The sequence below is a fragment of the Triturus cristatus genome, chromosome 3_2, assembly GCF_964204655.1.
Source record: "Triturus cristatus chromosome 3_2, aTriCri1.1, whole genome shotgun sequence".
Lineage (NCBI taxonomy): Eukaryota > Metazoa > Chordata > Amphibia > Caudata > Salamandridae > Triturus > Triturus cristatus.
Window position 1 is genome coordinate 576,981,264 of NC_140584.1, and position 27,320 is coordinate 577,008,583.

General features: G+C 45.6%; 1 protein-coding gene across 1 annotated transcript in view; it reads right to left on the minus strand.

Moving 5' to 3' along the window:
* Positions 1 to 521: 521 nt before the first annotated feature.
* MFSD2A (MFSD2 lysolipid transporter A, lysophospholipid) overlaps positions 522 to 27,320 on the minus strand; it is a 101,515-nt gene continuing 74,716 nt past the window's right edge. The window contains exons 8-14 of the mRNA XM_085648338.1: positions 26,409 to 26,530; positions 22,212 to 22,295; positions 17,946 to 18,029; positions 17,055 to 17,167; positions 14,629 to 14,772; positions 13,982 to 14,158; positions 522 to 1,675 (exon numbers count right to left, since the gene is read on the minus strand). Coding sequence (XP_085504464.1) covers positions 1,621 to 1,675; positions 13,982 to 14,158; positions 14,629 to 14,772; positions 17,055 to 17,167; positions 17,946 to 18,029; positions 22,212 to 22,295; positions 26,409 to 26,530 — 779 coding nt within the window. The 3' untranslated portion in view covers positions 522 to 1,620. The remainder of the gene's footprint in view (positions 1,676 to 13,981; positions 14,159 to 14,628; positions 14,773 to 17,054; positions 17,168 to 17,945; positions 18,030 to 22,211; positions 22,296 to 26,408; positions 26,531 to 27,320) is intronic.

Below are 27,320 nucleotides of genomic sequence, written 5' to 3' on the forward strand. Positions count from 1 at the left end.
ACAAGGTGAAAAGGCGGAGGAAGAGAAAGACGAAAGAAACAGTCAGAAAAGGACAAAGTAGGAACCTGAAATAGTGAGATAAAGGGGCAGGGAGTGTCTTGTAGTGGATTAAAGAAGCATGAGGTGGATTTAATTTTACCAACCTTTGGTGTTTGTGTGCCCATGTTTAATTGTACCACTTCTGAGGAGCGCTTCAGGCACCGGCACTCTTTCTTTTACAAATTACCTACTGGATCCGGGCCCACCTGCCCCCCCAATGCTCAAATTAACTTCCGTCAGTGAATACAAAAGAAGCTTGCTTGAAAATGGAGCACGCACTCAGGATTGTCACAAACCCAAAGTTAAATTAAAGATTTTTTCCTAGCAAAACATAATCACATAAACAGCCAGTGAATCCAGCAGTGTATTTTAAACAACCAGGATTACACACTTCATGTTAACAACAAGAGTATGACCTTCCAGGCACCCAGAAAATTAGCCCAAAGAAGTAGCAAAAAACAAGATCCGGCAGAGACCATGAATCCACATCTGTAGCACAAATGCATTTATTGTTTCCAAAAATCAGTTCTAAATTCGCAGTATAAACATCTGTACAATGGGGGATATTCATCCCCTTAACAACATAAATACATTATTTCTGGAAATATCTTCATGAGAGTAAGTGTACCCTCTGTGCCGGGTTTTTATTTACAGGCGGCCCGGCGGCCGTGGCACCATTTCTGAACTAGGCTCAGAGTCCATGGCTCCATGCCTCAGGTAGGTTCAGGTTCCATAGTTCGGAGAAGCACCATGTGAGCGCGCTGGGCATAACGGTCCCATGCAATGTCATGCAAAGTCTAACTCTGCCCAGGAGCTTCTTGAGTTTGGCAGTCAGTGCAATGCGAGAGTTGCAGGCGGAGTCCAGTGCATCGTGGGAGAGACGCAGATGGAGTGCAGTGCAACGCGGTAGAGTCTCAGGTGGATTCCAGTGTAATGCTGAAGAGTCAAATGAGGGGTGGGGGGGCTTAGTGCAATGTTACATACAGCTTGTACCAATATGCCCCACCAGCCCCTCTGTCAACTGCTGAAGAGAACATGGACAAGCTCTAGGAGATTCCATAAAGCATGTAAGATCCGTGGTCCTTCTGAGGGGCAACCAACAGATTCGGCGCAAAACCTCATGAACACGGCACAGTATTTGGATTAATCCCTGGGATGTGAGATACAGTTAGCTCTAATGACATGGCACAGATTATACATGTAACTCCTCCCCCCAACCTTGCTCGACGTGGCACAGACCCTAAAAGTAAACTCTGGGATTACAGCACTGGTCCTTCACAAGAGCCTGTGGATGCGATGCCGGTAATACTGATGTTACACAGATACAGCATGTAAACCCTGGAATGTGGTACTGATTGTGTGTTACATCCACAGACCAGAGAAAGACCCTGCACATATCCCTGGATACGGTACAAGCTCTCATTGCTAGCCTCAGCAGTCACGTTGTCCTAGCTGGATTCAGATCCGGTTCAGTGATGAGATACCATCCAGTGTCACCAGAAGCATCATCCTCGCCATCCCATTGGAGAAGCAGCGATATCCAGCAGTCTCAGACGTAGACCGGGCCTTAGCCCTGGGCCCCTATACATTACTGGCCAGTTCCAGGGACGTCGTCTCGGAGCTTGTGTCGCTGTCCCTGTTAAAATAAAAATATAACATTATGTATCCCTCAAAAACTTGACAGGTCTTAATCCAGAACAAAAATCTTGCTACAAAACTGAAACGTCTATGTAATGTAGTCCCATCAATACTCTTCGCCCAACAATGCCATTCCAACAAATCCTTAGCTTGTTCCCTTTTGAAAGATTGCACCAGAATAAGCTGAGTGGATGCGCTGCCCCACCCATGACAAGCACTGACCTCACTCACCCACCCACACATGCTCACTGCAGCTCCTGCTACTCCGAGAATGCTTATCCATGCATGGATCAGAGGCACTATGTGGACAGATGAAATGGGAGGGTGATAGAGGATGAAGAGTATTAGAGGTACTAAGGGTATTAATGTGTACACACTCCAAAGGCCCATTGAGCCTAACTCGCGAGGCTACCTTGCAAAAGGTAAGCAGCTGGCATCTCAAACTCGCCTAACAAAATACTATCTTCAGCAAGGCCAGACAAAACTGGTCAATACCTCTGGAAATCATAAAGGATAGAGCAAACGTTTGCTTTCCATATAATATCGACAGGCAGGAATTGGTCTCCAACGGGCCATGGAACGATGCACACCCATTTTTGAAAGTGGAGGAATAACATGGAGTGGCGAATGATTCAGCCAATAAAGGAGACAATGAAGGCCGAAGAAGCAGCCTCGATGCGTTTATGTCAGGATTAGAACTACCATATGTGACAAACAATCTTCTTGATGAAGAAGCATCCAAGTTACATGCAAACGAAGGTGAGACTAGAATGGAACTGTGGGGTCTTAGAGGACTGGGCCTTGGCAGCCTATCCCGCTCTAACAGCTCCAAAAGCAGCCCCCCAACCTGCAGACAACAGGGAAAAGGCCACAGTCACAGAATGGCCAATTTGTCCTTCAAAAGAACTATTGGAGTCCTTTCATCCATTATATATTAAAACTCAGCATATAATGTTCCGTGGCCACCTGGACATGCAACTCCTCATTACTATAGGGCAGTGTACTCATCAACAAGGAGACATCTTTCAGTCTCCCTGCAAGACCAGGCCTCAAATGAAGTACCTTTCAAAAGTTCAGAACATTCAAATCATAATCAGCAAGACATATCCCGATTAGAGGAAAGACCATCAACATTACTTATGGCACCTTGATTCTTTAAGGAGTATAGCTCGTAGTCCCTTATAGAGGGTACACAAACAACTAAATGAACAGTAAAAGAGATGAGCATATATCTTGTCTACTACAAGTCCACTGTCTGGAGCATCTAGGTCAATATTTGTCCTAGTCACCAAACTGATGGCCAATTGGATGACTACTACATTGTATAAAAGTCTTGCACAGGAACCAAACACACAGGCTTGTGGATTTAAAGGAGTCATGAAGTATTTAACCCATGTAAAGAACTAAGGACCTCCTAAAGGGGTGAGGCAATGCTGCTCCCTTCCTACGAAGAGCATCAGAGAATTGATTCCTGTAAAACCACAATAGGATAAGGTGATCTTTTCTGAAGGCTGTGATGCACGTTGTGCAAAAGCAGGCCAGTGGCGAGGAACACACAATCTTTCCTAACCACACCAGGAAAGTAGCACTGCCTCGGGGGACATGAGACTTCTACTTCCAGGAGGCAAACTGTGGACACTGGAAATCCCCCATGCTATCAACAGCTGTTACTTGCCACAGCCTGCAGGCAGAATGTGATTTGCCACATTGTACCTACCATACTGTCATGTGAAATAGTTCCTCCAGTAGCTACTCTGTGAAACTTCGTACAGTGACCAGACCCTCGCAACAGCAATCTGACATTGGACGCGCGAATGAGAGGGCAATGTTTGATATACACTCCTGACGATAAAACATTTATAATTTCCTTCTGGGGAGAAGACTAGGTTGGCCTGGGCTCACCAACACCACAAAGGCTGAGCCAATTAAAAGGAGAGCGGCGTACATAATAACAAACAGTTGCCTTCCGATTTCCTGAGCCTAATTATGATGAGCTTATTTACCACCAGAGTAGAGCCAACCTTCTTCCAAATCCTCTGTTGGGCAGTTTTATATCTTTCACAATTCGCACCTGGAAGGCTTGCTGCTCATTTGTAAGGCTAATATATCAATAGGGTAACCCACAACTAATTGGGCACCTGTATAACACAACTGTGCAAAAATAGTGCCCAGTTTATAATGGAATAAAACCTTAGTGGGGTCCTTCCGTAGGAGGAGCTTCCTGCAGGGGTGGTGGTGGTGGGGGGGGGGGGGGGGGGGGGGGTATGGAAGACCCTGGTTGAGCAGGTTGCCCGTAGGAATAATGGTCACTAGGTCCAGGAACGAATATATGACGGGATTCCGCAAGCCGAATCACGCTGTGCCTTCACAGTGCAGTTATTAGAACGAACGTGTTTTTAGTACACATTTGTTCAGCGCGTAAGTAGTTATAACGACTTGCCTTAGGGGGGGCGCTGGATTTTGGAATAAGTTAATTTACTATTCCAACTCTAGTCTGTGCAACAGTATGGAATGCATCCCACTTAAAGCAAGTCGCTATAACGACTTGCATGCTGAACAAATGCGTAGTACACAAAAAAAAAAAAAAAAGACACGTTCGTTCTCTTGCCAGTGCTGTGAAGGCACAGCGGGATTAAAGCTTCGTTCTAATGGATGTTTCCCTCAGGAAATTTGAAAACCGATTCCTTTGGACAGGTATTGGCCTGCAGACCAAATTCTGGAACTCCCCGAGGACTCTTTAACCAAAAGCTCCTTCTGGTGGAGGGGTGACCAGTGTAGGTCCATGAAAGCCGGTTCCAATGACTGTTTTTTTCATATATCCACATAAGTTAGATTTGCATGAAATGACGTTTATTGGGACTAATGCACATAGTCACACGTTATCCTCAATATATAGCACAGATGTGACACTCATGAACTTAGGTTCTCTGTCCCTCAAACTAGGTGTGTCATTGGGACCCGAGAGGCCCACAAGGAAGAGTGCTCAGGGAGGGTTACCTAGCAAGGTCATGAAGTCAGAAATGATGTTCAGACTCAAAACATGTAGGTAGGATGAAATTGATATTTCTTTAAAAATGGTTGCGTTTCTAGAAAAAGTACATTACCAACTAGAGGCTTGAAGTGTCTTACTGCATCTCTGAAGTATGGCTCTGGAGCCCCAACAAGGAATGCTTCAGGTGTAGAATCTCCCTCTCCTCACCTCCAATTAACCCCCCTTTCACTTGAGAGCCTGTCCTCCAAAGACTTCCCTCATTGAAAGAACACAGGGGTGGACCTGTTGTCTCAGATGATGTGCCACCTGTGAGCCATAAACAACTGGGCAAAAAAGAGCTCTCTTCCCTGCCTACATCACACAGTTTTTCTAAACCTCCAGTTCATTGCCTCTCCAAAACTCACCAGGAGGCAGCAGACCATTCAGTGCTCGGGAGCCATTATCACTCTCATCCTCCCACGCCGCACGCACATCACACCTGAAGGAGTTCCAGTGGCTCCCCATTGACAAACACAATTCAAACTCCTCACCCACACTCAAGGCACTACATAACACTGGCTCAGCAGACCTCAACAATCGCATCTGCTCTCACAAACTTTCCAGACACCACCCCTCATCCAGACCAGTAGTGTAATGAAACCTGAGGGGGCCCCCTTGCAACATACATGGAGGGGCCCCCTGCCCCCCCAGTCCGGACCCGGTCAGGAGCTCCCAGACCAGAGGGTTCGCAGTCCGTGCACTTGCTGGAGGGGGCCCCCTGGACCCTCCTGCACCATGGGGGCTATTATTAAGCCACAAGTTTGAACCTCTACTTGCACAAATCCAAAGGATACTGAAAACCAGATCTGGTGGTCGAGGCTGCTCCTACAGCTCTCCTAAAGCAAACTAAATGACCTGCGGCTACACACAAGGACCTCTTCTTCACTTCTTGAATTCTGCAAGAAGCAGAAGCCATGGCTTCGAGTAGTCCCACTAGGCCCTAGGTGTGCCTAGACTCTCCCCTGCTCTGCGCTAGGATACTCTCCCAGGTGATGGTGTGCTCTGCAAATCTGCATAACATAACTAGTCCCCAATATAGTTGATCTCCTTTTTATATGGACATATCTGAAACCCTACTATGGCTTGAGGTGTACTATCCAACAGCTAAATAAATAGAATACATCTGCTGGATGCGGGGGAGGTGTAACACAGCGGGACATTGTACATGGGCGCTTTGAAGCCATCTACACCTACCTCTCCCCACCCCCATTAATTTGACACAGAAGGTATGACAATACATTAGAGAAAACGATTAAAAACAAACTTTCATTGCTGCTACTACTGTGCCTAAACTCCTGCATATACACACCTCTGATAATGTATCTCACTCTTACTGAAGTAAAAAGACCCCTGCGCGACTCCACCAGAGCAGCTCCATCCTACACATCAGATAGAAACACCTCAACTGGTACCTCCAGTCTGCAGCAACACTTGATTTCACAGTGCGTACACCCATTTGTGGCCCTGCGGGTGCTCCTGAGCCCTGTACAGTTGCACCACTGGACTTCCCCATGTTTGGACTCACACACAGAGTGCCTCTATCCATGCCTGCTATTGCTATGCTTTGACTCACATGCAACTCAACCAATGTCCCTCAATCCTACAGCCGCATCCGCTATTTCAGTGCAACACTCACACACTGCTAGCTAGCCACGGGTTCAAAGAGACTGCCACGACATATTCAACAGGCAATTAAAAACAGAGTATTTATTTTGTAATGTATTTATAGCATTGCTCTCGAGTTATCTAGCCTGTGGACTTTGCCCTCTTTCACCCTTGGACCCCAATAGAACCTTGGGCCAGGTGGCAAACCACAACAAGATGCAATGTTTACAGCTGCCCAAAGCAGGGTACTGTAAAGTGACCTCAGATGCCACGTGGTGCTTTGTGTATAAAGAATGTAAGGTCAGTTCCCATGGGCATCGGAGCGCTGTATCACAAAGTGGAATCAGCCTCCCCCTTCCAAGTAATTCCCAACAATCCAGTTTTAGGAAACGGCAAGAAAGTCACAAGATGCAGTGTGTCACAAGGGCTCGCTGGCGTGCACAAATTGTGTCTTATGGCTTCCGGCCACTTGTAACCCTCTCAAAAAACACAAGAAGCGCTCACTTTTTCAGCCCTGTATGAGCTGCAAGAGAGGTGCCTGTCTGACTGGCATGAGAGGGTGCAGCATAGGCAGACAGACCTCCACAATGCTGCATCAGTAGCAAGTTCAGCTACTGATTTGCATATTGAAACACATACTGGTAAAGAGCCCTGCATGTGTGAATGAAACCCCACTGGAGGCCTGTCCCGGGGGTCAGCCCTTCATGTTCATCGCTTTCTTTAAGCCTGTTTCGAAGAACAGATATAATGTCAGACAGTGGATAGAGGCACATGAAGAGTATACTTGGGTTTGACAGGGATCAAACAGTTTGTTAAAGTGATAGACCAGAGACTGCTGCACACAGCTACTTGCTGCAAAAGCCATACATTTACCACCATATTGCATTTTGGTGACTGTACCACACGACTGGGCTTTCCTGCGCTCTCCCAGGTATTATCCAGCCCATTTTCTAACCACACACGAAAACAGCAGTATTTACACTGATTCAAAATACAAAGTCCATCCAAACAAGAGAACAAAGGTCTACATTGAAAAACCGACTGACAAAGAGCCCACAATATGTCCAAATGGGAGGCCGGGATTAGAAACGCGGTCTCCTGGTTCTACTTTTTCCACTACTTCACTAGACACAGCTAAGGTGTCGGTGACCACTTCCCAGGGAAATGTCACTGTGTTGTGGGTCCTGCCCAGATTTAGAACACAGTATTTATGTCAATCATGTTTAGGTGAAGTGGTAACCTAAGACTGGATGTCAAGTATCCTAGTTCCGTGGTTAAAACGTACCCACTGGACCAGATCCTGTGGCTGTCAGTGGTTACTAGGCGCTACGCATAGTAGATACTGATTTTTAACATTGGTGTTTGAAAGCACAAGACCATTTCGTTCCATTTGAATACTGAAGTTGTTCATTTCCTGAACGGGGCTCTCATAATTTGCAATAGTGAGCAGACCAGGTTTAATCCAGGAGGTAGAAAAGGGATGATAACTCAAATACAATATGAACAGGAGTCAAACGCTCTAAAATTTGAATATCTGGTTGAGTTAGATCTTTAAAGATGGCCTGGGTTAGAGGAGGAAGAATCCGAATGAAAACCCCAAGAGTGCGCCGTGCCTCCTGGTCCTCTCCTCCCCAACAAACGCCTTCAGGTGTCTCCACATGCGCAGTGTGTCTGGTGGTAAACAGTCCCTGTGCAGTGCCCTAGCAGGTAGAAGGAGCCCTGGCGCAGCACAGGGAAGCTTGGGTAAGCCAGGAGATTATGACGAGCAGATTTGAGGCTCTGGATAAGAGTTTAATGGGAGAAGATATCAAAGAGGAAAGACACTGAATAGGTTTATTTACACATTATTCTCTTGCGTGTGGTCCCATTCTCCTTAAAGCCAGTCAGCTTGGTGTGGATAGGATGAAGTGGTCTTAGAAATGTTGTACAAAGTTCTAATGTTGACAAGGAATATTGGGGAATTCTTACTAACGTTGCAATAGCTCAGCCAGAGAAGCACTAGTGAGCAAACTGCTATTCCGCTATGTTGAACTGGATAAATGACCACATCTGATATTTTTTTATTGCTAATATTGTGTTTGAAGGGATGCCGTAGTTATGAGGGCTTGAATTTGGAATGATGGCCTGAAAAAAAACACCAAGCTTTCTAGCTGAGGAGACATAGGTCAGGGTTTCAGAGTGAAAGTGGAAGGATTATTACTGAGATAGATGCTGATGAAGAGGGAAAATACAGGACCTTTGGTTTGGAGGAGTTCAACATTTGGGTCGCTCAAGCAACCCAGTGTCAAAGAAGTGACAACTACATAAACCTGAGTGAAGGAGGGGTAACATTTTAGAAAATGAGAAGATTCGGTTGTCATCTCCATAGATATTGTTTATAAATCCAGATAAAGAAATTACGTTTTCCCCAGGGAGGTGGCATAGAGGGTGCAGTTGAGTCTCTAGTGTAACAGTGAGGAGAAGAGTGGCTGTGAGTCAAAACGGGTTGGGATGCAGGAGTCCTTGCTACGGAGTAAGAGGGCATTACATGAGTATTTGTTCAGGATAGGATATGAAAGCTCAGCGGTCTATTTGGCGTCCAGTCTTCAAGAACTGACAAGATTGTTTGAGGTTGATTGAGCAGCAGGACGATGTATATAGAGCGGAGCAGAGATTAGACGGAGGCAAGGTTGTATGATGATGTGCGATAGTGGGTAATTGGAGTTACCATAGAGACCTGAGATTTTTGGAAGTGCGAATAAAGGAGGAGGAAAAACCATTTGGTACTTTCATGATAAGGATGTGGTTGATGGAGGGATTTACCTAGTAAAAGTAGACTAACTTGTGGTGTTTCTAGCATTGCTCAGGTTATTGACCTGAGCAAGATCACTGGGACTAATTCGACAAAGACCTCAACATGCATGCAGAAGCACATCAATGCCGCCACCAAAGGAATGAATGACCAAATGAACATTCTAAGCAAACGAACCCCCTCCCCGACCCCCTAACAATTTCACGCATGCAGTGCAAGCCATAGTGAATTATAGGTTGGAGTATGGAAGTGCTACCCTCTCTAGATTACCCAGATTCAAACTGGCACCACTATGTGCCTCGCTCAGTGCTGTTGCAAGACTAATCACTGGCTCAAAAAGGAACAACCACATCACTCCTGATCTCAGAATCCCGCACTGGCTCCCATACAAAGTAAGAATTCAGCTAAATATTGCCTACATGACACAAAGCCCTCCACTTCAAAACCCTCAGGCATCTTGCTCAAAAGCTTGAACTTTCTGGCGGCTCCAGATCCTCCAGAAGCAACCCTTCCTTTGAAACCACAGAGTTTCCTCAAGAAGAAAGCCTACAACCCATCCTTCTCTGGGATGACCCTGAGAATTTGGAACACCTTGCCCCTGAAGTCAGAATGAATTCCTCAAATATTTCCTTCAAGAAAGAAGTCAAAGTACTCCTTATGAACAATTTCCTTCCCTAGATGGCAGGATACCCTTCTTCCCTCAACCACACTTCAGACTAATTTTACCGGCGACCTTTTGGTTCTCAACTTATTCAGCCCGGGCTCTACCCTCCAGTTTATTGACATTGTCTACTCCTATAGTTGCATTATTATTGGCTTAATTGAGGTTTTCACTCTACTGCACGAACCTTGACCATCATTCCCTTCCTTCCCTGGTTGACACCTACATATTGATATTGGTTTTACTGCTATCACCGTGGTGCTCTCTGTAAATCCCTCTGACACATGCACGGGTCAGGTTCGAGCTATACAGAATATATATATATATATATATATATATATATATATATATATATATATATATATATATATATATATATATATATATATCTCAAAATAAATAGACATCTCCAGAAAAAATGGGCTGAGAAGCAGGCAGGGTTTCCAGATTAGTTTATTAAGAAGAAGAAAAAAGAAGCTTTTTCATGGAATGCAATTGTGTGGTTCAGTCATTACAACGAACCTATTTGTGTTTAAACATAAAAAGGTTGTTAAGACTGTGCCCAGTGAGACCAAAAACAACAGATGTTGATTAGTCTTCTGTAATCATGTTTTGTATCAGGTACAGATATCTTTAAGTTAGAGCTTATATGACAAGAAAGCAATTATTAAATGAGACAGAATGATACATTTGCCTAATAAACTGAAGTTTTTAGTTGAGAGAATGATGCGTATAGTTGGAATCCGTGAAACTGAACACAGTGGCCTCGGAGTGGGTCTAGGCCTATTACCTCTGGCTAAACGACCCATTGGCGACCAGCTCTGTGAGCCATGTTACTCTACATAGCACGCCCTTAAGTTAAGCAGGAGCGGCCCATGCAGGTGGGGGAGGGGGAAATGACTGGTCAGATGAGTGAAAATTAATTATTTATTTAATTTTCCGCTGTCTGTCGTGTCCCCCTCCCCCACTACTCTTACCTGCACCTGCCCTTAAGTACTGGGCCGTTGAATAATAGGGAGGTGGGACTTCATTTTCAGTTCTAGCCTATTAAGCGTCATTTGCCTGACCTACTAATGGCGGTGCATTACCCTCTCACTACTCACTGTGCCTAGCAGAGCTGCACAAGGAGAGGGGGACCTCGTGAATGTGATCAACCCTGGGATCAACTGTGCTCCTAGAAGGCTCCTGCACCCGGAACTCCCCTCCCCCAAACCAACGGATGCGGTCCTTCAGCCATTCACTACATTTGGTTTCATTCCACTAGGGTTTGCTTGATTTTTTTCAATAGCATTTAATGCAGCGTGAGTGAAGACATTTATAATTATTCTTGTTTTTTTTTTTTAACTGCATTTAATGGAGTGTGAGTAAAGGCATTCAAAAAATGGTGACTTCAGTGTCTCTGCTGTGACATAGTTTTCCCATGCTGCTCTTCGGCCTGTGACTTTGGCGCACTCAAGGCCCTCTGCTCCCTGTCCGTCAGTTATTGTGCACTAGGTCAAGGTCCAGGGTGGTACTAACAGCTGAAGGAAGCCTTGTCTGTTCTATTGTAAATGTTTCTATTGTAAATGTTTCTTTCCCGGGCCCATTTGTTTCTGAACGGGCAGCTGTGCCGAGGCTGCCAGCAGAGAACAATAGATGCAGTTGTTCTGCATGAAATACTAGTGCCTCAGAGAGGGCGTCCAACTCCACCACAGGGAAGTCGAGAGATTTCCCAAGGTACCAGCACCCTTGAAAATGCTGCCAAAGCTGGGGAAGAATCAGTCATGTTGGGCTCCATCAGCATTTCTGAGATTACCTGCCTGGCAGAGAATCCCTGCCCGCTCGTTTCTGCGCAGGCTAGGCCTCTGGCCGGAGGCGAGGAGCTCACATAGAAGGAGCTACTTCTTTCAGACTCGTGGTGAGCATCACATAGTTTCAGGCCGATCGGTTAGATGTCACGGTCCCACAAACCATGAGCACACTAGTGGCTACATGGTCATGACCTCCTCCCCTCCAACCTATCTAGGTTTCTGTCTCCTGAGTATCCCCTAATTTCAGAATTACAGATTCCCACACCACCAATATTTGACAACGTCACTAAATTCTGAACACTGACCTGGAGTGTTGTATTAGTTTATAAACCCCCCCCAGCAGCAAAACTAGCCTGCTGTCTTCAGACCGCTGTGACGAACTAGAACACCACAGTATCATACATGTGTCTAACTAGCACAGGTGCTCACCAATATGCAGCTCAGCCTAGCTTGCCCGTTAATTGACGGATTGTCTCATGAAATATTATGGAATACTGTAATAGACAAGGTTGTGTACTGCTAATGTTCTCATCCTGTATGGTCCCTGCGGAGGTAAAAACCCTCGTAAGATGGCGCTTCTAGTTGGGGTAGACAGGAGGGTTATCTGCTCAAGATGTCTCTAAGCATCTTTCTAGACTCTAGATACCCAGTGTGTGGAGAACGGATCCCCATTATCACGAGACGTTTTCCAACCCCTCCCGTCAAGTGGGTGATCTACTATTGTGTGCTCACACTGTAGGTTACCAATGTTCTGGGAGGCATGAGCTCCTGGGTTTTAACTTCTTTACTTCATTAACTACTGTACGGCCCTCACTGCTGCCTTGGAATCTTCCTTGGGTGAAAGTAGTGCCTGACAGTCTTGGAAAACAAGCAGTGGTTTTGTTCAAGGCGAACACCTAAAAGGGGTTCAGGCGCGGTGCCATCCTGGCTGTATAGCTGGAATCACTACTACAGCTCAGCGCCACAGCATGCACACTCTTTTGCACTTGTCCATGCACCTTTCACCAAAACGTTTCAATGTAAATAAGTAGATAAAAATAAGAGGACGTACTTGCTTTGTCTTTGGTTATTAAGGAATGGTAGGTACTTCAAATAAAGTCATGTCATGTTGTTAAATACAAAATAATAAACAAGGGCTAATTGGAAGGCGTGCGATGACCAGAGACAAACACGGAATGATTTGTGCTGTTCATAAAATTAAGCTGTCAAATCCTACCCTTGGGTGGTATAAAGCCCTGTTTGGTGAAAACAAGGGAGGTACAGCTTTGGAAGGGCGAGGCCTGGGTTTAAACAGCACAGTAATTACTGGGCCACCTATGACAAAGCTGGATTAAAGGCTGGAGCTGCGAAGATCTATGGAGTAGGCGTGCACCAGAGGAGATTCTTGGCTTTCTACGCACTCGCCAAAGGGGCCCATGAACCAGTAGCCACGAAGAAAAAGCTGTACACGCCGGTGCCAAGAAAGCAGCCAGTTCATCTACGGGGGCTTATGGTGTTTTTTTTGCTCACTTACCTGGCTTCGTACTATATCTCCTGCGGACAGTGCTGTATGCTTCGCGGGGTGTTCCAGAGTACCCTGGTATCTGCACACATTTCACTGCAAGACCCATCATTGAAGGGAGTCTCGTGCATGGAAAGCGGTTTCTGAGTTTGTGAGAATGAGGCCTAGGGCAGGAACTTCTGGGTCTTTCTCCTTTTTGGGAGTTGGTTGCATGAGCATAGACTGTCTCAGTAGCGCTTAAAAGCCTGGTGATAACAATTTTCAAACATACTGCTACTTGCAAATACAGCGCCTGTGCAAAGCGCAACAGAAAGAAGCGAGAGAATGTTGCTTCCATTGTAGCTTCGAGAGCACGCATGAGGGCAATGCAGGAGAATTGTAAGCTATCGACTTATCCTCCTCAATCTCTACATCTCACCCCGAGGCTCAGGATGAGAAGAGATGGGATGGAGAAATCAGCCAAAATCCCAAGCCGGATTGATCATCTGAACTGTACATACCTCGTGGCACATGCCCATCAAAGGTGGATGCCAGGCATTAACCTGGCATCACTCACTCCCACAAGCAGATCATGCACCATACATGGATGATCTGCTGCTGGGTTTCCCAGTACCCCCCATATCTGACCATCCCTACAAGGATCTTAGATAACCTTCCTCACTTCATCGGGCAGATGCAGTATCCCCTCCACTCTCACCACCCCTCGCTCAAAGCCTGATGCGCGTTGGAGCCTCAGAGCCAAGGAATGGCATCACATGCCCGCCCATCACTTGATAATCAGTGATGATCCCGCCTCTTCCTTCTAAATCAAAAATATGCCTGGTGTGCCCCAACGTTTCACGCCTGTCTATTTCAGACAGATGCACAGACATCGTACTCTCTGGACTCCACCCCCTAGCGCCACTGCAAAAAGCTCCTCACCCACCTGAGTTCCTTGAGAGCCTTCTTGTTCTCTTTCCGCCTGTTCTCGTCGATGGGGTAGAGCTTGAATAGGACGAGGCCCAGTAGGATCAAAGTTACAGGGGCAGCAGAGATCAGCATATTCAGAGTGAAGTTCACCTTTTCCGGCTGAGAGCAGCCTCGGGTTTGGTATCCGGCGAAGCTGTGGAACACACAGTAATCATTAGCAAGGAGAGAACACTAGCCGACAGGGAAATCAGCACCATGCACAGCATGCACCTATGGGAAAGGAAGCCAATAGTGGCCAGGTGGAGACAAGTCACATCATGCACTGCCCTGGCACCATAGACCTTTCAGAGGCACTGGCCAATCAGAACATTGCTGAAATTACCAGTAGGTCAGGCCGCATTCAATGGTGAAACCTAAAATGTCAAGGGATCCCGAAAACACACCATAAAAAAAGCTGAAGTTTTTATGGTTGGTTACTATGTGGGAACACGGAGGTGCCTTTAAAATTATCACTCCCCCAACCCCTCAATCTACCAGATTGCTTTTGGCCTGATCCACTATTGCATTCATTTCCACCATATTCATTTTCTCGCAAAAACTCTCCCATTCCTCGACTTGATACTGGCTTGCATTAGGGATAATTCACAATTGACTTAAACTTACTCCAAGCTAAGTGTTGAGACTCCCAGAGAGACCCCAGAGGCAAACTTTGTGAAGAAAACATAAAACGAAAAGAAGATGGCTTCATGGCCCCGAGATTCTGGATACTTGAGGGAAAAGTCATCAATAACATCTGGCAGCATGGACCTACATGGACAGAAGAGGAAAGTAAAATTATAACATCTGGTATCATGGACCTAAAGCAAAAGGTCTCACAATATACAACAGCATGGATCTACAAGGACAAAACAAGAGACAATAACATCTAGCAGCATGGACATACAAAAGGTGGAAGTCGCCAAGGACATCTGGTAGATGGGCACTAAAGGTAGATGTATCCCTCAAAACTCTACAGTTTTGATGACTTCTTAAGGACTAAATGTAGGCTCTCCAGCACAAAGCCTGGCATAGTTATATATAAACAGATGCACAATCTGAGAAAGTTCCTTCATTTTCTTATAGCCAAAAGTAATTAAGTGCATCTCATCTCTGTGAAAAGTACAATTTGAAAGTTTAGTTTCTTGTAACTGGCTGGTGGCATCTACTTTATCTTATGTATCATATTTGAGTTTTACAAGTGCGTATGACACCTAGGGAAGGGCAGAGGTGGTATGCTCTTCCACACAGCATTTCTTAAACCCAAATGCAAAGCTGGTTTTCTTGCAGCCAAAGGCTCTATTTTCACCTTGTGACATGAACGAGTGGACTTTTCGCGGGTCTGGAAAATGTGGAATGAAAGCATGAGTAGTACCCTTTGTGTGAGAGGGCATGGCGGATTAAAATCATCTTGCAGAAAAAAATATTTCTCTCCATAACTCACAAAAGCATTTTGTGGCAAGCCCACACTATAGTCAACTTCTCAAACGCAGGTTTATTTAGCCCAGTGCCTCATACATCATCTGTGGGAAAGAAAGTCACCAGCTCCCCCAGTCACCTGTCAAGAAGGTTTTCTCCCATATCTGTAGGGATTTATAAAATGTATACAAAGATGTATCCGGCTTTCTGTTGCCCTTCCTATGAACTGCGGTGGAGTCCTATGAATTAAAAGTCAGTATTTCAATTCCGTGCTTTGAATTTGCTTTGAGAGCCAACATGGATGTACATCCTCACTAGAGGCTTTCGTAGTACAGGGTGGTTGGATCTTGGGGAGCCACCCTGACCGAGCAGGAGTACAAGTCTGCTTTGAGATCCAAGACAGATGGGCTTAGCCTGCTTGGTCTCCCTCGACTGCTTGTGAGACACCTGCAGATCATGGAGTATGCCCAGCATCTGACTCCAGATGGCTGCCAAGATCCTCCTTGCATTGTGTTTGTATGTGAACTGCCCTCATGAGAGAAAGGGAGCTATTGGATTGCCACCCTTTTTTTGGGGCAATGTAGTCACCACGCAGGTAGTATCCAAAGCCATCCTGGAGCCTCTGAACTTGGGCTAGTCGCTCTAAGTACTTTCTGTTAAAGTCTAGTGCCTTCAGGGGACTGTGCATAGACACCCGTAGTGAGCTTCGAGACATGCGCCTAAAAGCTACAGCCTGCATCTTAGATTGAATACCACGCTTTAAGGCAAGAAGCCACTTCAAAATGAATGGTATCTCTAGGGCAATAAACAAGAACAGTTTAAGCAGGACTGATATTACTGTACATTGTAACATTGACCCCCACTGTTTTCTAAGGATTCGATTTTTGCCAGTTAAATCCTATGGTATTTGAGGTCAAAACATTCAAAAATTAATGTGATTTAGGCCAGTTTTACCTCTGTGTGTTTACTTTTAAAGCCATTAAACACCTATTCCCTTTTAAAGCAACTACCTTGACTGGGCAATGCACATTGGTTTGATATTGTGCTGCTGTGTTATAATGCATGTCATACAAGAGAGCATCTGGCTTTATCGTTTAACCTCGCTACCAAAGGTGAACCAGCGAGGCACAGGGGTTCTGTTTTGCCTGGACAGGGCTGGGCTCTGGACTATAGTGCTGCAAGGGAGCCCTGCTAGAGCCAACTCAGCATGTCTGTCCCCACAAAACAGAGATACCCTGAAAGTGGAGACGTCAAATGAGACCAACAGTCTGTTTGGACCTACAAGTCGGAGAACAACATCTACAACCAGTAGCGCATGGAGTCACAGAATCAACTTTTAAACATTTTATTGTTCATTTACAATTTATGATTTTACCAACTGTTGGATAAAAATCTTCAAAATACTTACTAAAAAAAGGGCATGGAACGAAAACATCTAAAAGTAGGGATACATGGGGGAAGCAATATCCGGTAGCTGAGGGGCATAGTAGGACAGTCACCACTTGGAAGGAGTGGGTGAAAGGACCTCCTCTTGACAGCAAATTATTTTACCTGTGGGTGCTGCGAGGCCAGTCTCTTCTCATTTCTAGATTACACATAGTACATCTATACAGACTTCAAAACAATGTACTCACCAAGGCAACAAGAAGGCAGATGCGACACTAACGCCTGAGGCAACGGCAACGATGTACGTGACGATGATGTTACTTTTCATGACGGCCACGAGGATGAGGAACGGGATGGCAGACTGTGTAAGAGAGGTGGCAAGAGGGATAGAGTCAGAGAGCACCAAAAGATCCCATCAGATGGCCTCAGTCTCCATGACTGGAATGAGCCGAAGCAGACTAGGCTTCTGATGCGGACGTAAGCAGTGTGGGCACCACTATGGGGTACAGCATGAGCCCCTGAACGGGATAACTTTCCTTATATTACCACACCCACAGGGCTGTTCAACAAAGCACTTTGTGCTTGTGCGACTGAACATGGGTCACTCAAACTATTCCTACCTTCCCACAGGATGTTTACAGAGGTGGTTCTTACTCAGCTGCTCTTTATTTCCATCTTTGCCCATGAGTTCCACAGACGTGTTGGTCAAGAGCGACACTTATCCATCCTTACTCAGGCACCTTATCATCCCTTAGCCCTATCTGCCAGACAGTGTTCTACCAAAACATTAAGTATTTAATATTGTCCTGCATTTATATCAATGTGCAATGTTGTCAAGGTAAGTCGATGTGGAATCAAGAACATTAAAAATGTACATGCATATGCTTAGCCTATTTGTTGTTATTCTGGAGTGGATATATGTGCTGATCGATATGATGGACCATTGTATTTTGTTCTACAGCCCTGCTAGAGGTGCATGCTGTCCAGCAGTCAGCTTTAACCACTAATTCCTGACAAGCAGCCCCAAACATCCAGCCAACTGTAGGTTTACACAGGACCAGAACCAGCGCTGTGAGGCCTACTCCAAGAGAAAATCCACAATTGCCCCAACACTACCATCGGCGCTCCTCCATACTTACTGAGATGCCACAGTATACCGCTGTCTTCTTCCCAAAGCGTGTCAGGAACCAGTGCCAGAACGGGATGGTGAGGGTGGCGGAAATCTGAGAAAAAGAGAACACATGGAGATCTTTATTTAAAAATTGCACTGCCACTGCAAGTTTTAATGGTGCTAAAATAACACACAAAGGAGAGAAGACAAAAACCCATACTATAATAGCGCAATATAACAAGAAAATATCAGACCACAAGAATCATAATCCTGAAAAATTAACAAAAACAGATGTATTTAGCTTTCTATTAGCGAGCAAGTAATGTTTATGAGCTCACAATGCTTACGGGAGAAGGTTCCAGAGGCCTTGGACTGGAAAGTGGAAGGCACAACCAACCATCAGGAAACTAGTTTTGTGAACGCATTCCTTGCACCTTTTTGTATTCTCGTGATTAGAAAAGACTCTTGGCAACGCAGAGAGCTGAGACCTGCACTATTTGTTCAAATGTCAACTAATGCAAACATTTCAAGGCCTCTTAGACAAGGTTACATTTTCGGAGATTTTGTACTACTCTCACAACAGGTTAGTCACAGGCTGTGCTGGCATACCCAAGTAAAGACTTACAGTCCTCAAGCCTAGATAGAAAGCATGCTGCGACCACTAGACTGTGCATCGACACAGACCGGGAGATCCCATAAATTGAGGCCAAACTATTGTCTCAGTGTGCCTGATGTTTCCTGATGACTTTCGGTGGCATATTCAGCATGTGCCAATTTGCCTCAGCACCAGTAGGCTTCCAGTTGATAGAAAACTGACAATACTCTAACCCTACCAGCCTTTTGAAAATTCCATCACAATGGATCAATAGTATTTCGAAAAGGTCTGTGTCCTTTATGCAAAAAAGTCTATTTCACGACTTTTTGCCTCACTTTATCCTTCACTCGTTGACCCTTTTCCCTGTCACCCCAGAGGTACCTTCCATACTCACCCGCTGCCCTGGGTCTGTGTTTCCTCCTTCACTTCGGAATCTTTCCATTCCCCTGAACAGCTTTGGGTCGGCCCAAGTGAGACATACGCTCTACATAATAAACCAACATGTCACAGCATCAAATTCCTGAAGCTTCCCTTATGCCAAGTGATCATGCCAGTCAGTTTCTTGGGTTTCAGATGGAACGGTCACTGATTTAGAGAGGTTCCTATACATAATTTCCTCTGTGTCCTTGTGAGAAAAGAGGCAACTCTCTTTGGATAACTGCATATAGGTGTGGGGAGAGAACGAGAACTTACCCTTGTGACTAAACCTATCTTCTTCTACATAGAGGAATCCATGAGCACCTCTAACACAGGCAAACTCTACTGACCTCAGAAACATTTTTAAATGTGTACTCTTTGAATACAGGTTCTCATCCATGCTACAAATTCACCCAAAAGAAACAGTAAAAACCCATTCTTGAGGGGTACAGACTGCTCTTTTTAGCTTTTTTTCCACTGCAACCAAGAGAAGAATGTCTAACACTGTTATGTTATTAAAATGTATTAAGGGCTTGTATAGCCTGGGGTGTCTTGGCACTAACTGCACCAGAGCACAAACCGAACACCTTAGTTATTAAAAAGCCATGTTTTGAGTTTTTTCCTGAAGGAAAGCAAGGAGGGGAGGTCTCCGACTTCGACACCCCCCACCCCCCCCTCCCCCCTCCCCCAAGTCACTCCCCCCAACTCCCGTTTAGACTTCCTGTATCTGGGGGCTGGGAGTTCTGGCGCCCAAGGAGCGCAGGGCTCTGCTAGGAATGTACCACTAGCAGACGGGTCTCAGAAAACTTGGGGTCTGTGTTGTGCAGTGCCTTATGGCTGATGAACAGGGCTTTAAGTTTTACGCAACTTCGCACAGGAAGCCAGATTGAATGAAATCTAGCCAATTCTAGTACCATTCTGGCTACGGCATTTTGTACCATCTGAAGTCTGATAATATGCTTTTCCTGAAGGTTCATGTAAAGACCATTGCAGTAGTCTAACTTAGATAGTACTAAATTTTAGCAGAAAGGGGGAGGCGGGAAATGAGGAGGTAATTATTAAGGTCTGCTGGATTCAGACTCTGTTTCTTTATTAAGGGGAGGATAGAAGCTTTTTTCCAAACTGATGGAAAAACTCCAGTTGAAAACATGGAGTTAAAAATAGATGAGAGATTGGTAGCTATCACTTCTGTTGCAAGCTGGAGTATGCCAGAAGGGCAGGGGTCTTGTGGAGAACCAGATTTTGAGTCATTAAGTATTGTTGCAACTTAGTCAGGGGAGGTGGGTGAGAAGTCAGTGAAGGGAGCATAGGTTAGTTCTGCCCGAGGGGTCTGGTCTTTGATGTCTACCATATAGATGTCAACTTTCTGGAATAATTGGTCAACTTGGTCACTAAAGCTGTAAGCAAGGGTGTCACAGAACTGTTGACTATGTGCAACAGCGTTATTACTGGAAACGGAGGAGAGCTTAATGACTACCTGAAATTATTTCGTAGTGGAGTTTGTGGCCGATTCAATTAGTTGAGTGTAGTTGCTTTTTTCTTTTGTTAAACGATTTTTTAACTTGGTCAATGCTAATTTGTAGGAGTGCCTCTCCTTTAAATCATAGTGCATGCGCATGCATCTTTCCTGTTTCCTGCAGACTTGTTTCTCAAGCCTGAATGCCTTGGAGAACCAAGGAGCTGAGGGTTCCCTTCTGCTAATGTGAGAGATTTTGGTTGGGGAGAGGTTAGAAGCTGAGGAGTTGAGCCAGTCTGTATATCAAGCGGATGCGAGCTCAGCATCGGACGAACAGCAATTTGGGATTTAAGGAGGAATTAGGTTAGAATGCTTTAATCGATTTTACTGCAAGCCCTACAACAGGAGGGACCCCCTTATTTCAAAGGAATATGGATTTTATAAGGGATTTTAAGTCTGAAAATTATAGCCTGATGGTTGGACCAGCTGAGAGGGAGCACACTTGCACATTGAGAGGGTTGTTAGTAAAAAAGACCGTCATTGGGTGTGCCCTGCTTGGTGTGTGGGCTGCTTAATGAGTTGAGTAAGTCCAAGTGAGGTTATAATTTCTAGAAGAGCATCCATTTCTTTGTCTGAATAAGATTTTCGGTGAAAATGGAAATCACCTAGTACTGTGAAATCATCAGCAAGGTTGTTCAAAAAACTATTTCTTGGTCCCAGTGGGCGATATAAAAACAGTCCTTTAAAAGTGAGATTATTGTTGATTCCTATATTAAAGAAGAGGGCTTTGAAGTCTAAAAATAGGAGCGGGATCACGGGTAGCAGTGAGCCAGCTAGGATATATCAAAGCAGGACCTCCACCCCTTTTGTGTGGTCTGTCTCAACTAAATAGAGAGAAGCCAGTGGGGACTGCAATACCAAAATCAGGGCAGGACGCCAGGTCGCTTCAGGTTTCAGTAATGAAAAGTACATCAAGGTGTTTACTATCAAGAAGGTCAGCAATTTCTATTTTATGTTTTGGGAGGGCACGCGCGTTAATGAGGGCGAGGCGGAGCTTAGTCTTATTCTTATTCTTATTAGCAGAAGAGGAGACTGTGTTGAAATTGACCCACCTTGCGTCCCTTCAACAATCAAACTGGAAATAGGGCATTTCAAGTTGGGCGTCTGAGTAAAAGAAGCAAGGTTGACACAGATGCACCTTGGGGTTCATATGGGGCAGAGAGCATGTAACTCCTTACCAGTGTAGGACTGAGACAGTCCTAACCTTGAGTGCATGAGGTCAAGGGCGGCTTCTCCTTTGAAGCAGAGCCCTACTTAAAATTCCCCCAAAATCATGAAAAATATGGCAATTTATTACCATTTTATTTTTCATCCCCCATCCTGAACCGAGTCAGGACAGGGGCGGGCCGCTGCTGAGTGACAGTAACACTGTCTTTGCACACTGTTTAAAGTGCGCAGGTCTTTTTGGCTGGCTGTCTTGCGACGGCCAGTCATACGTGCACTTTAAACAGCTCTAATCCAGCTGTCTTGAAACAGCTGGGTTAGAGCAAATGCAGGCCTCCAGAGTGCAGTGTAGCTCAGAGTGAGGTCGCTCCCTCCAGTCAGGGCACTGCTCTCATGCTGCTGGTTAGCAGCACAGGACACACAAATGAGGATGAGAGCAGTGCCAAGATGGGTCAAAGGAGTTAGTGCATCCATTTCCTGTAGAGAGAAGAGGACCGGAGTGGAGGGTGTCGTGTTTAGGCAAATGTTATTAATTTTTTCTTTTATTTTGCACCCACCACCCCTCCCTGTAAATGCCAGATGCCACTGCATGAGATACCTACCATTATGGCAAGAAGAATGTTCTGGAAGTCGTTGCGAAAGCCCAGGGTGTAGGTGCAGAAGAGGGCAAAGTTCCCTTCCACCAGCTGCAGGAGAGAAAGAAGAATTATTCAGGGCTTCTCCACCACACTTTGTGGGCTCTTTGTATCAGTCACCAGCACCCACACAAATAAACCCCCGTTGTGTTTTTTTACACAGGCTTCAAAGCAAATGTCCAAGTTCCAAATAAAAAACAAAACAACTGCCAAATGCCCCAACCAGCCATGCATGCTCATGAAAGGCAAACTCTCTACCATGCCCCAGAAAGAATGACCTTATCCCCAAGAGCTTAGACTCTTCATCGCTGACTTTGGAAACACTACCACGGACCTCCCAAAATCTACCTTGGTACCAATAAAAGCCTCCCTAGTGCCTCTCAAACCCATCCCTTGCACGCCTAGCGCCTTTCTGGGATCTACTCAAAAAGGTCCATAGGCCCCTTAGTGTGAAAGAAAGCCTATGGATGAGGCTTCCTGAATGACGTAGATATTTTGCAATTTCTTTGTGTTTGAAAGTGGGCTCTGCAACCGCGGCCTTGACATTTGATGTGTAAACTGATTTGTTGCTCCAGAAGTTCTGCTACACGACAAGGAATCTCTTTGCACGGGATGAAAATGCTACTTGATTAGCAGTGGCTACTTTTCATCAGGTGTCATTTTTGGATAATGCGCATGCGCTGTAGGTGGGTGGTGTTGGGGGCAGGCTGCCTTTTCCAAATAGCAGTGATTAAACACAAATCTAAAGTAACCTTGAAAACAATGTCCGTGTTCTGCCTTTCAAAGAACAAGGGTCTCAATTTGTTGGTTGTCGGGGAAAATGTGAGAGAGGGTCTTTGTGAATGAGACTCCGCCAGCACAGATGGATCCTTTGGGGACTTTCAAAAGCCACCTATGGGGACCCTCCTCACTTCTGTAGTCCTTTAGTGGGAGTCCCCCCTCTTCCCAGCAGTCAATTCTATCTCAACCATGCATTGCTGCTAGAAAGTGGCCCATGTGTAGTAGTGAAAGGGAACCCGTGCACGTCTATCATTTGTTACTACCTTTCAGGTCTAAAGTGCCTGGAACCTCTGAGCTCAAGTCTATCGCCCAAGCGCTGCCTGGTAGAATTCAGCAGCTTGCGGTCACTCTGTGTAGATATTCCCTAGTAAGCGTCAAAGGAGGTGCCTGGTCCCTGTAGTATTGTGTCTGCAGTGTGTGCTGTCCTCTGGTCTCGCCATTCCTACAAGAGTGGGAGTCTTGAGGTTTCATTGAGAAAAGTCCCATGTTTACATCTGTGTCTGCTCTCGACCTTAATTCACTGCCAGCACCTGTGTCCAATATGCTGGTATAAGGACCCACCACAAGGACCTTGGTGCACTGGAACGAACGTCGAGAGTGCGCTTCAACCATCTTATGCGACTGTGTAGCACTGGTGCCAATTATTAGCTACGATCCTGATTGCTCTCCTCCAACTCAAACTATTCGAGTCTTTATTCTTTTGAACGGTAAGCAGCCTGTACACAGTTTGACAAGTTATATATATATATATATATATATATATATATATTTTTTTTTTACAATCATCTTAATATAAAAAAATAGCTACTTCTTTAAGTAAACACTGAACATTGCCGAATTCATTTGATAACGGGCTACTCTGTTATCCCAGATTCGCTATCAATGTAGGCGAACCAACACCCATTAGTCCTGGCACTCCTAGAAAGACGCAGTAGCTGGAGCCCTGGGTCAGCAGGGCGTGTGGTTAGTGCGGGCCAGGGTCTCCCCTTTCACTGCAGACTGGGCCGAACTGGCCATTCCACCACTTTAGTTAGAAGGCCATGGTCTGATTTCAGAACAGGAAGGGCGGCCATGACCCAACAATGCCATCCATGGCCCCATTCTAGTTGTGGCCTCCGGCAGTGTGGGGCTAGTTCGAATTTTTTTGCTAGAGCCGTTTACAGGGTGTACGTAATTTGCGTCGTTTCCTATTGCGTAATCATTCAACATTTTGGAAAAGGGACAAAATCAAAATCTAACCTTTAGTGCTATATTTCAGTGTGAAAAGCGTCCTCATGTCCATTTTTGGCATGAGGGTGCATTTCAAGATTTAAAAAAAAAAATAAATAAATAAAAAAAAAAGCTAGTGCCAAGAGCAACACCCGCTCATATTCTGGACATTCATGTTGTTCCAATGCTCCCATGATCAAATTTCATTTATAGAGCATGGCACTGTCACCCCTGGGGGAATCTGTGCAGGGTCTCCTTCATGCCAGCTCCCCCTGCGACAGGTCTCGAGGAAACGGCGGGAAGAAACATGCAGAAAAAGGCAAAAAAGCGGGCAGAAAAGCACGAGAGCAGAAAAGGCAAAACAGTGGGCAGAAAAACGAGCAGAAAAGGCAAAAAAGAGCAGAAGGCGGCAAAACGGAAGGTAGAAAAACGCACAGGAATGGAAAAACAGAGCAAGAAACTAGTAGAGGAGGTACAACAGAAGGCAGCAGACTGCGAGCAAGCTGAACAGAAGAACTGTCACAAGGGTAGCTGGCACGAGGACCTGCTCCTAGTGAAAGCCTGACATCCCTGTGCACCTTCCAGCCATGCACTGTATCAGTTCAGCACTCAGCAACGCCCCACCCAGATTTTTAAGGTCTGGCTTGACAACGCAGCTATTGCCAGACAATTATGTGAGCATCACTAGAGAGGGCTTTGGCTTCACCCACATGTTGGGTGATGGGAATACAGGTTTTGATTGGGCACAAGTTGTGTGCTTCCACAAAAAAGTGCTTGCCCGCCACACAGCTGTGATCATTTTCTTTATTTATCCAGCTGCTTGAGCATGAACTTCCAGTGGCACACACATGACACTGCAATGCTATTAAAGTGTCTTTTAGACAATTTGTGGATTTTTTCTCTGGCAGCAGCACAGATAGGGGAGGGCAGTCATTAACCTACATGGATGTTTAGGTCTGACTTGGCAGTGCAACTGTCACCGGACCTTTTATCCTACAACAGTATTTTTCTACAGTTCTTTGCTTCCACACAAATGGAGATCCATTCCCATGGTATTTACTTGTACTGCTTCACATTACCCTTCATCGTTCCTTTAAAGCCAGACCTACTGGCATTGCGAATGCTTGTTAATGGTTACTTGCCTAGCAGACACCCCCTCCTCGGCCTCCCCTAAAAGGCATCTATGGCCAAAGTAAGCTTTTTAAGTAATGCTTGGAGATGTAAACATTCTCTTCTTCCTAATGTAAACCGTATGCCCACTAAAGCCTGATCCGTGTTAAAGAAAACTTAACACTTTTTCTGTTCAAGCATGGTCAAAGAGGAACCAGGGGGGGGGGGGGGGGGGGGGGGGGGGAACAAGGGGAGGGAGGAGAGATATTAGCACTCTTGGACAGGAGGATGCAATATACAGAGAAAGGGAGCAAGCAACTGGGGAGAAAGGTCATCCATGGTTGAATACACTAGCGAGCAGATTCATTTTTATATGGCGCTATTACCAGCTGGTGGAGTCCGCTATTGCGTCCAGCACAAAAGGAGGGAAAAAAATACAACAGACAAAAGTTTACTAGTCATACAGCTTTATAGAGCGGATACGTGATATTCAACAGGTGACTGGGCACAGTGTGACCCTCGGCACACCTTGACATTGGACTGGTCACAGAGGGGTGATATTAGCCTGGCCACCAGGGTGGAAGTGCCGGATACTGACCGGATCATTGGGAAAAGGAAGGGGACACAGATGGAACCACCAAGTTCGTTGGGACTGGGATGGGTGATACTGACAGCGCACTGGGTACTGGAGGGAGATACTGACCTCTCTGGAATGGAGTGATACAAGTTCATTTCTTCTCAATCGTTTTGTGCAAAATGGTGATATTGATCAATCAACTGGGTTCAATGATACCGACCCAGGTCACTCAGTTGGTGGGTTGAGGGTGGGAAGGGGGTAGGGGGGGGGGGGGGGGGGGGGGTGGTAGAGGGCAATTCGCTGGACAGAGGAGGGTGAGACTGGCCGACATACTTGAGAGCAGGGGAGTGATATTGAGCAGTTCATAGGGTGGGGATGATGCTGAACAGTTCACCGAGTGGAGGTACCTGGATGATGAAGTTGAGAGTTTAAGAGGAAAATGACCATGGGGTTTAGGGACCCAATAATGAGGAAAACTCATCACTTACCATAAACGCCAGCGAGGTGAAGAGGAAGCCCGCAATGAGCTTGATATAAGGACCATGGCTCATAACCAGTTTCAGCCCCTGGAAGAAAGAGACTGGCTCATCCGTTAACAGCTTTCCGGTGTCTGCAGGACAAAAAGACAGAGGGATGAGCACGAGTGACACACCCGGGGCTGAGCAGGAGTGAAATTGTGAACAATCATGAGTGAGCCTGAGGAGTGGGTAGCAGAGTGTGCGGAGGACAGGAGAAAGCAGGTAACAAATCTAGAAGGAAGAGTGGATTTGGACTGGGATGAGCCCAAGTAATGCAGAGGGTGTGTAGGCGAAGCAAACAGACTGAGTGGTGACGAGAAGAGCGGGTGGCAGAATAGCACACTACTGCTACAGGGCGTCCAGCAGTAATTAAAATACTTACATTGCACGTGTGGCTGTCTGCTGCCTTCCTACCCATTTCACAAAATGGATCTGTTCTTGCTCGACAATTGGTATTTTGGTTGGCCGCCCCTTTACGTTTTGGCCATTTTAGTTTACCACCAGGTTTACACCCTGGTTCCTGGCTCCTAGGCTTGGATTGGATTGTCCACAGGGACATGCTGCATGAAGTGTTCAACATTTCCTGCAAGCGGGCTGCCACAGTTCGTGACTGGACATTTGTAAAGCATACTCTCACTTAGGTTTCAAGGCCTTAGTTTTTTTATTGCTTTATTCAGAGGATCCTGAATGCTTGCCTTTCTAGAATGTCTGCCTTGCCTGTGCCGTCGGGCACTGCTTATTTCGAGGCATTTTTGCCAGCTCATACTTGCCACCTCTTCATTACCAAAAGTAAACTTGGTGTACAGGTTCTGCCCTCAGGATGCATGGGTAATTAAAGTAATATTAACCACTGACGAAACAAGAGTTGGAAAATGTTACACA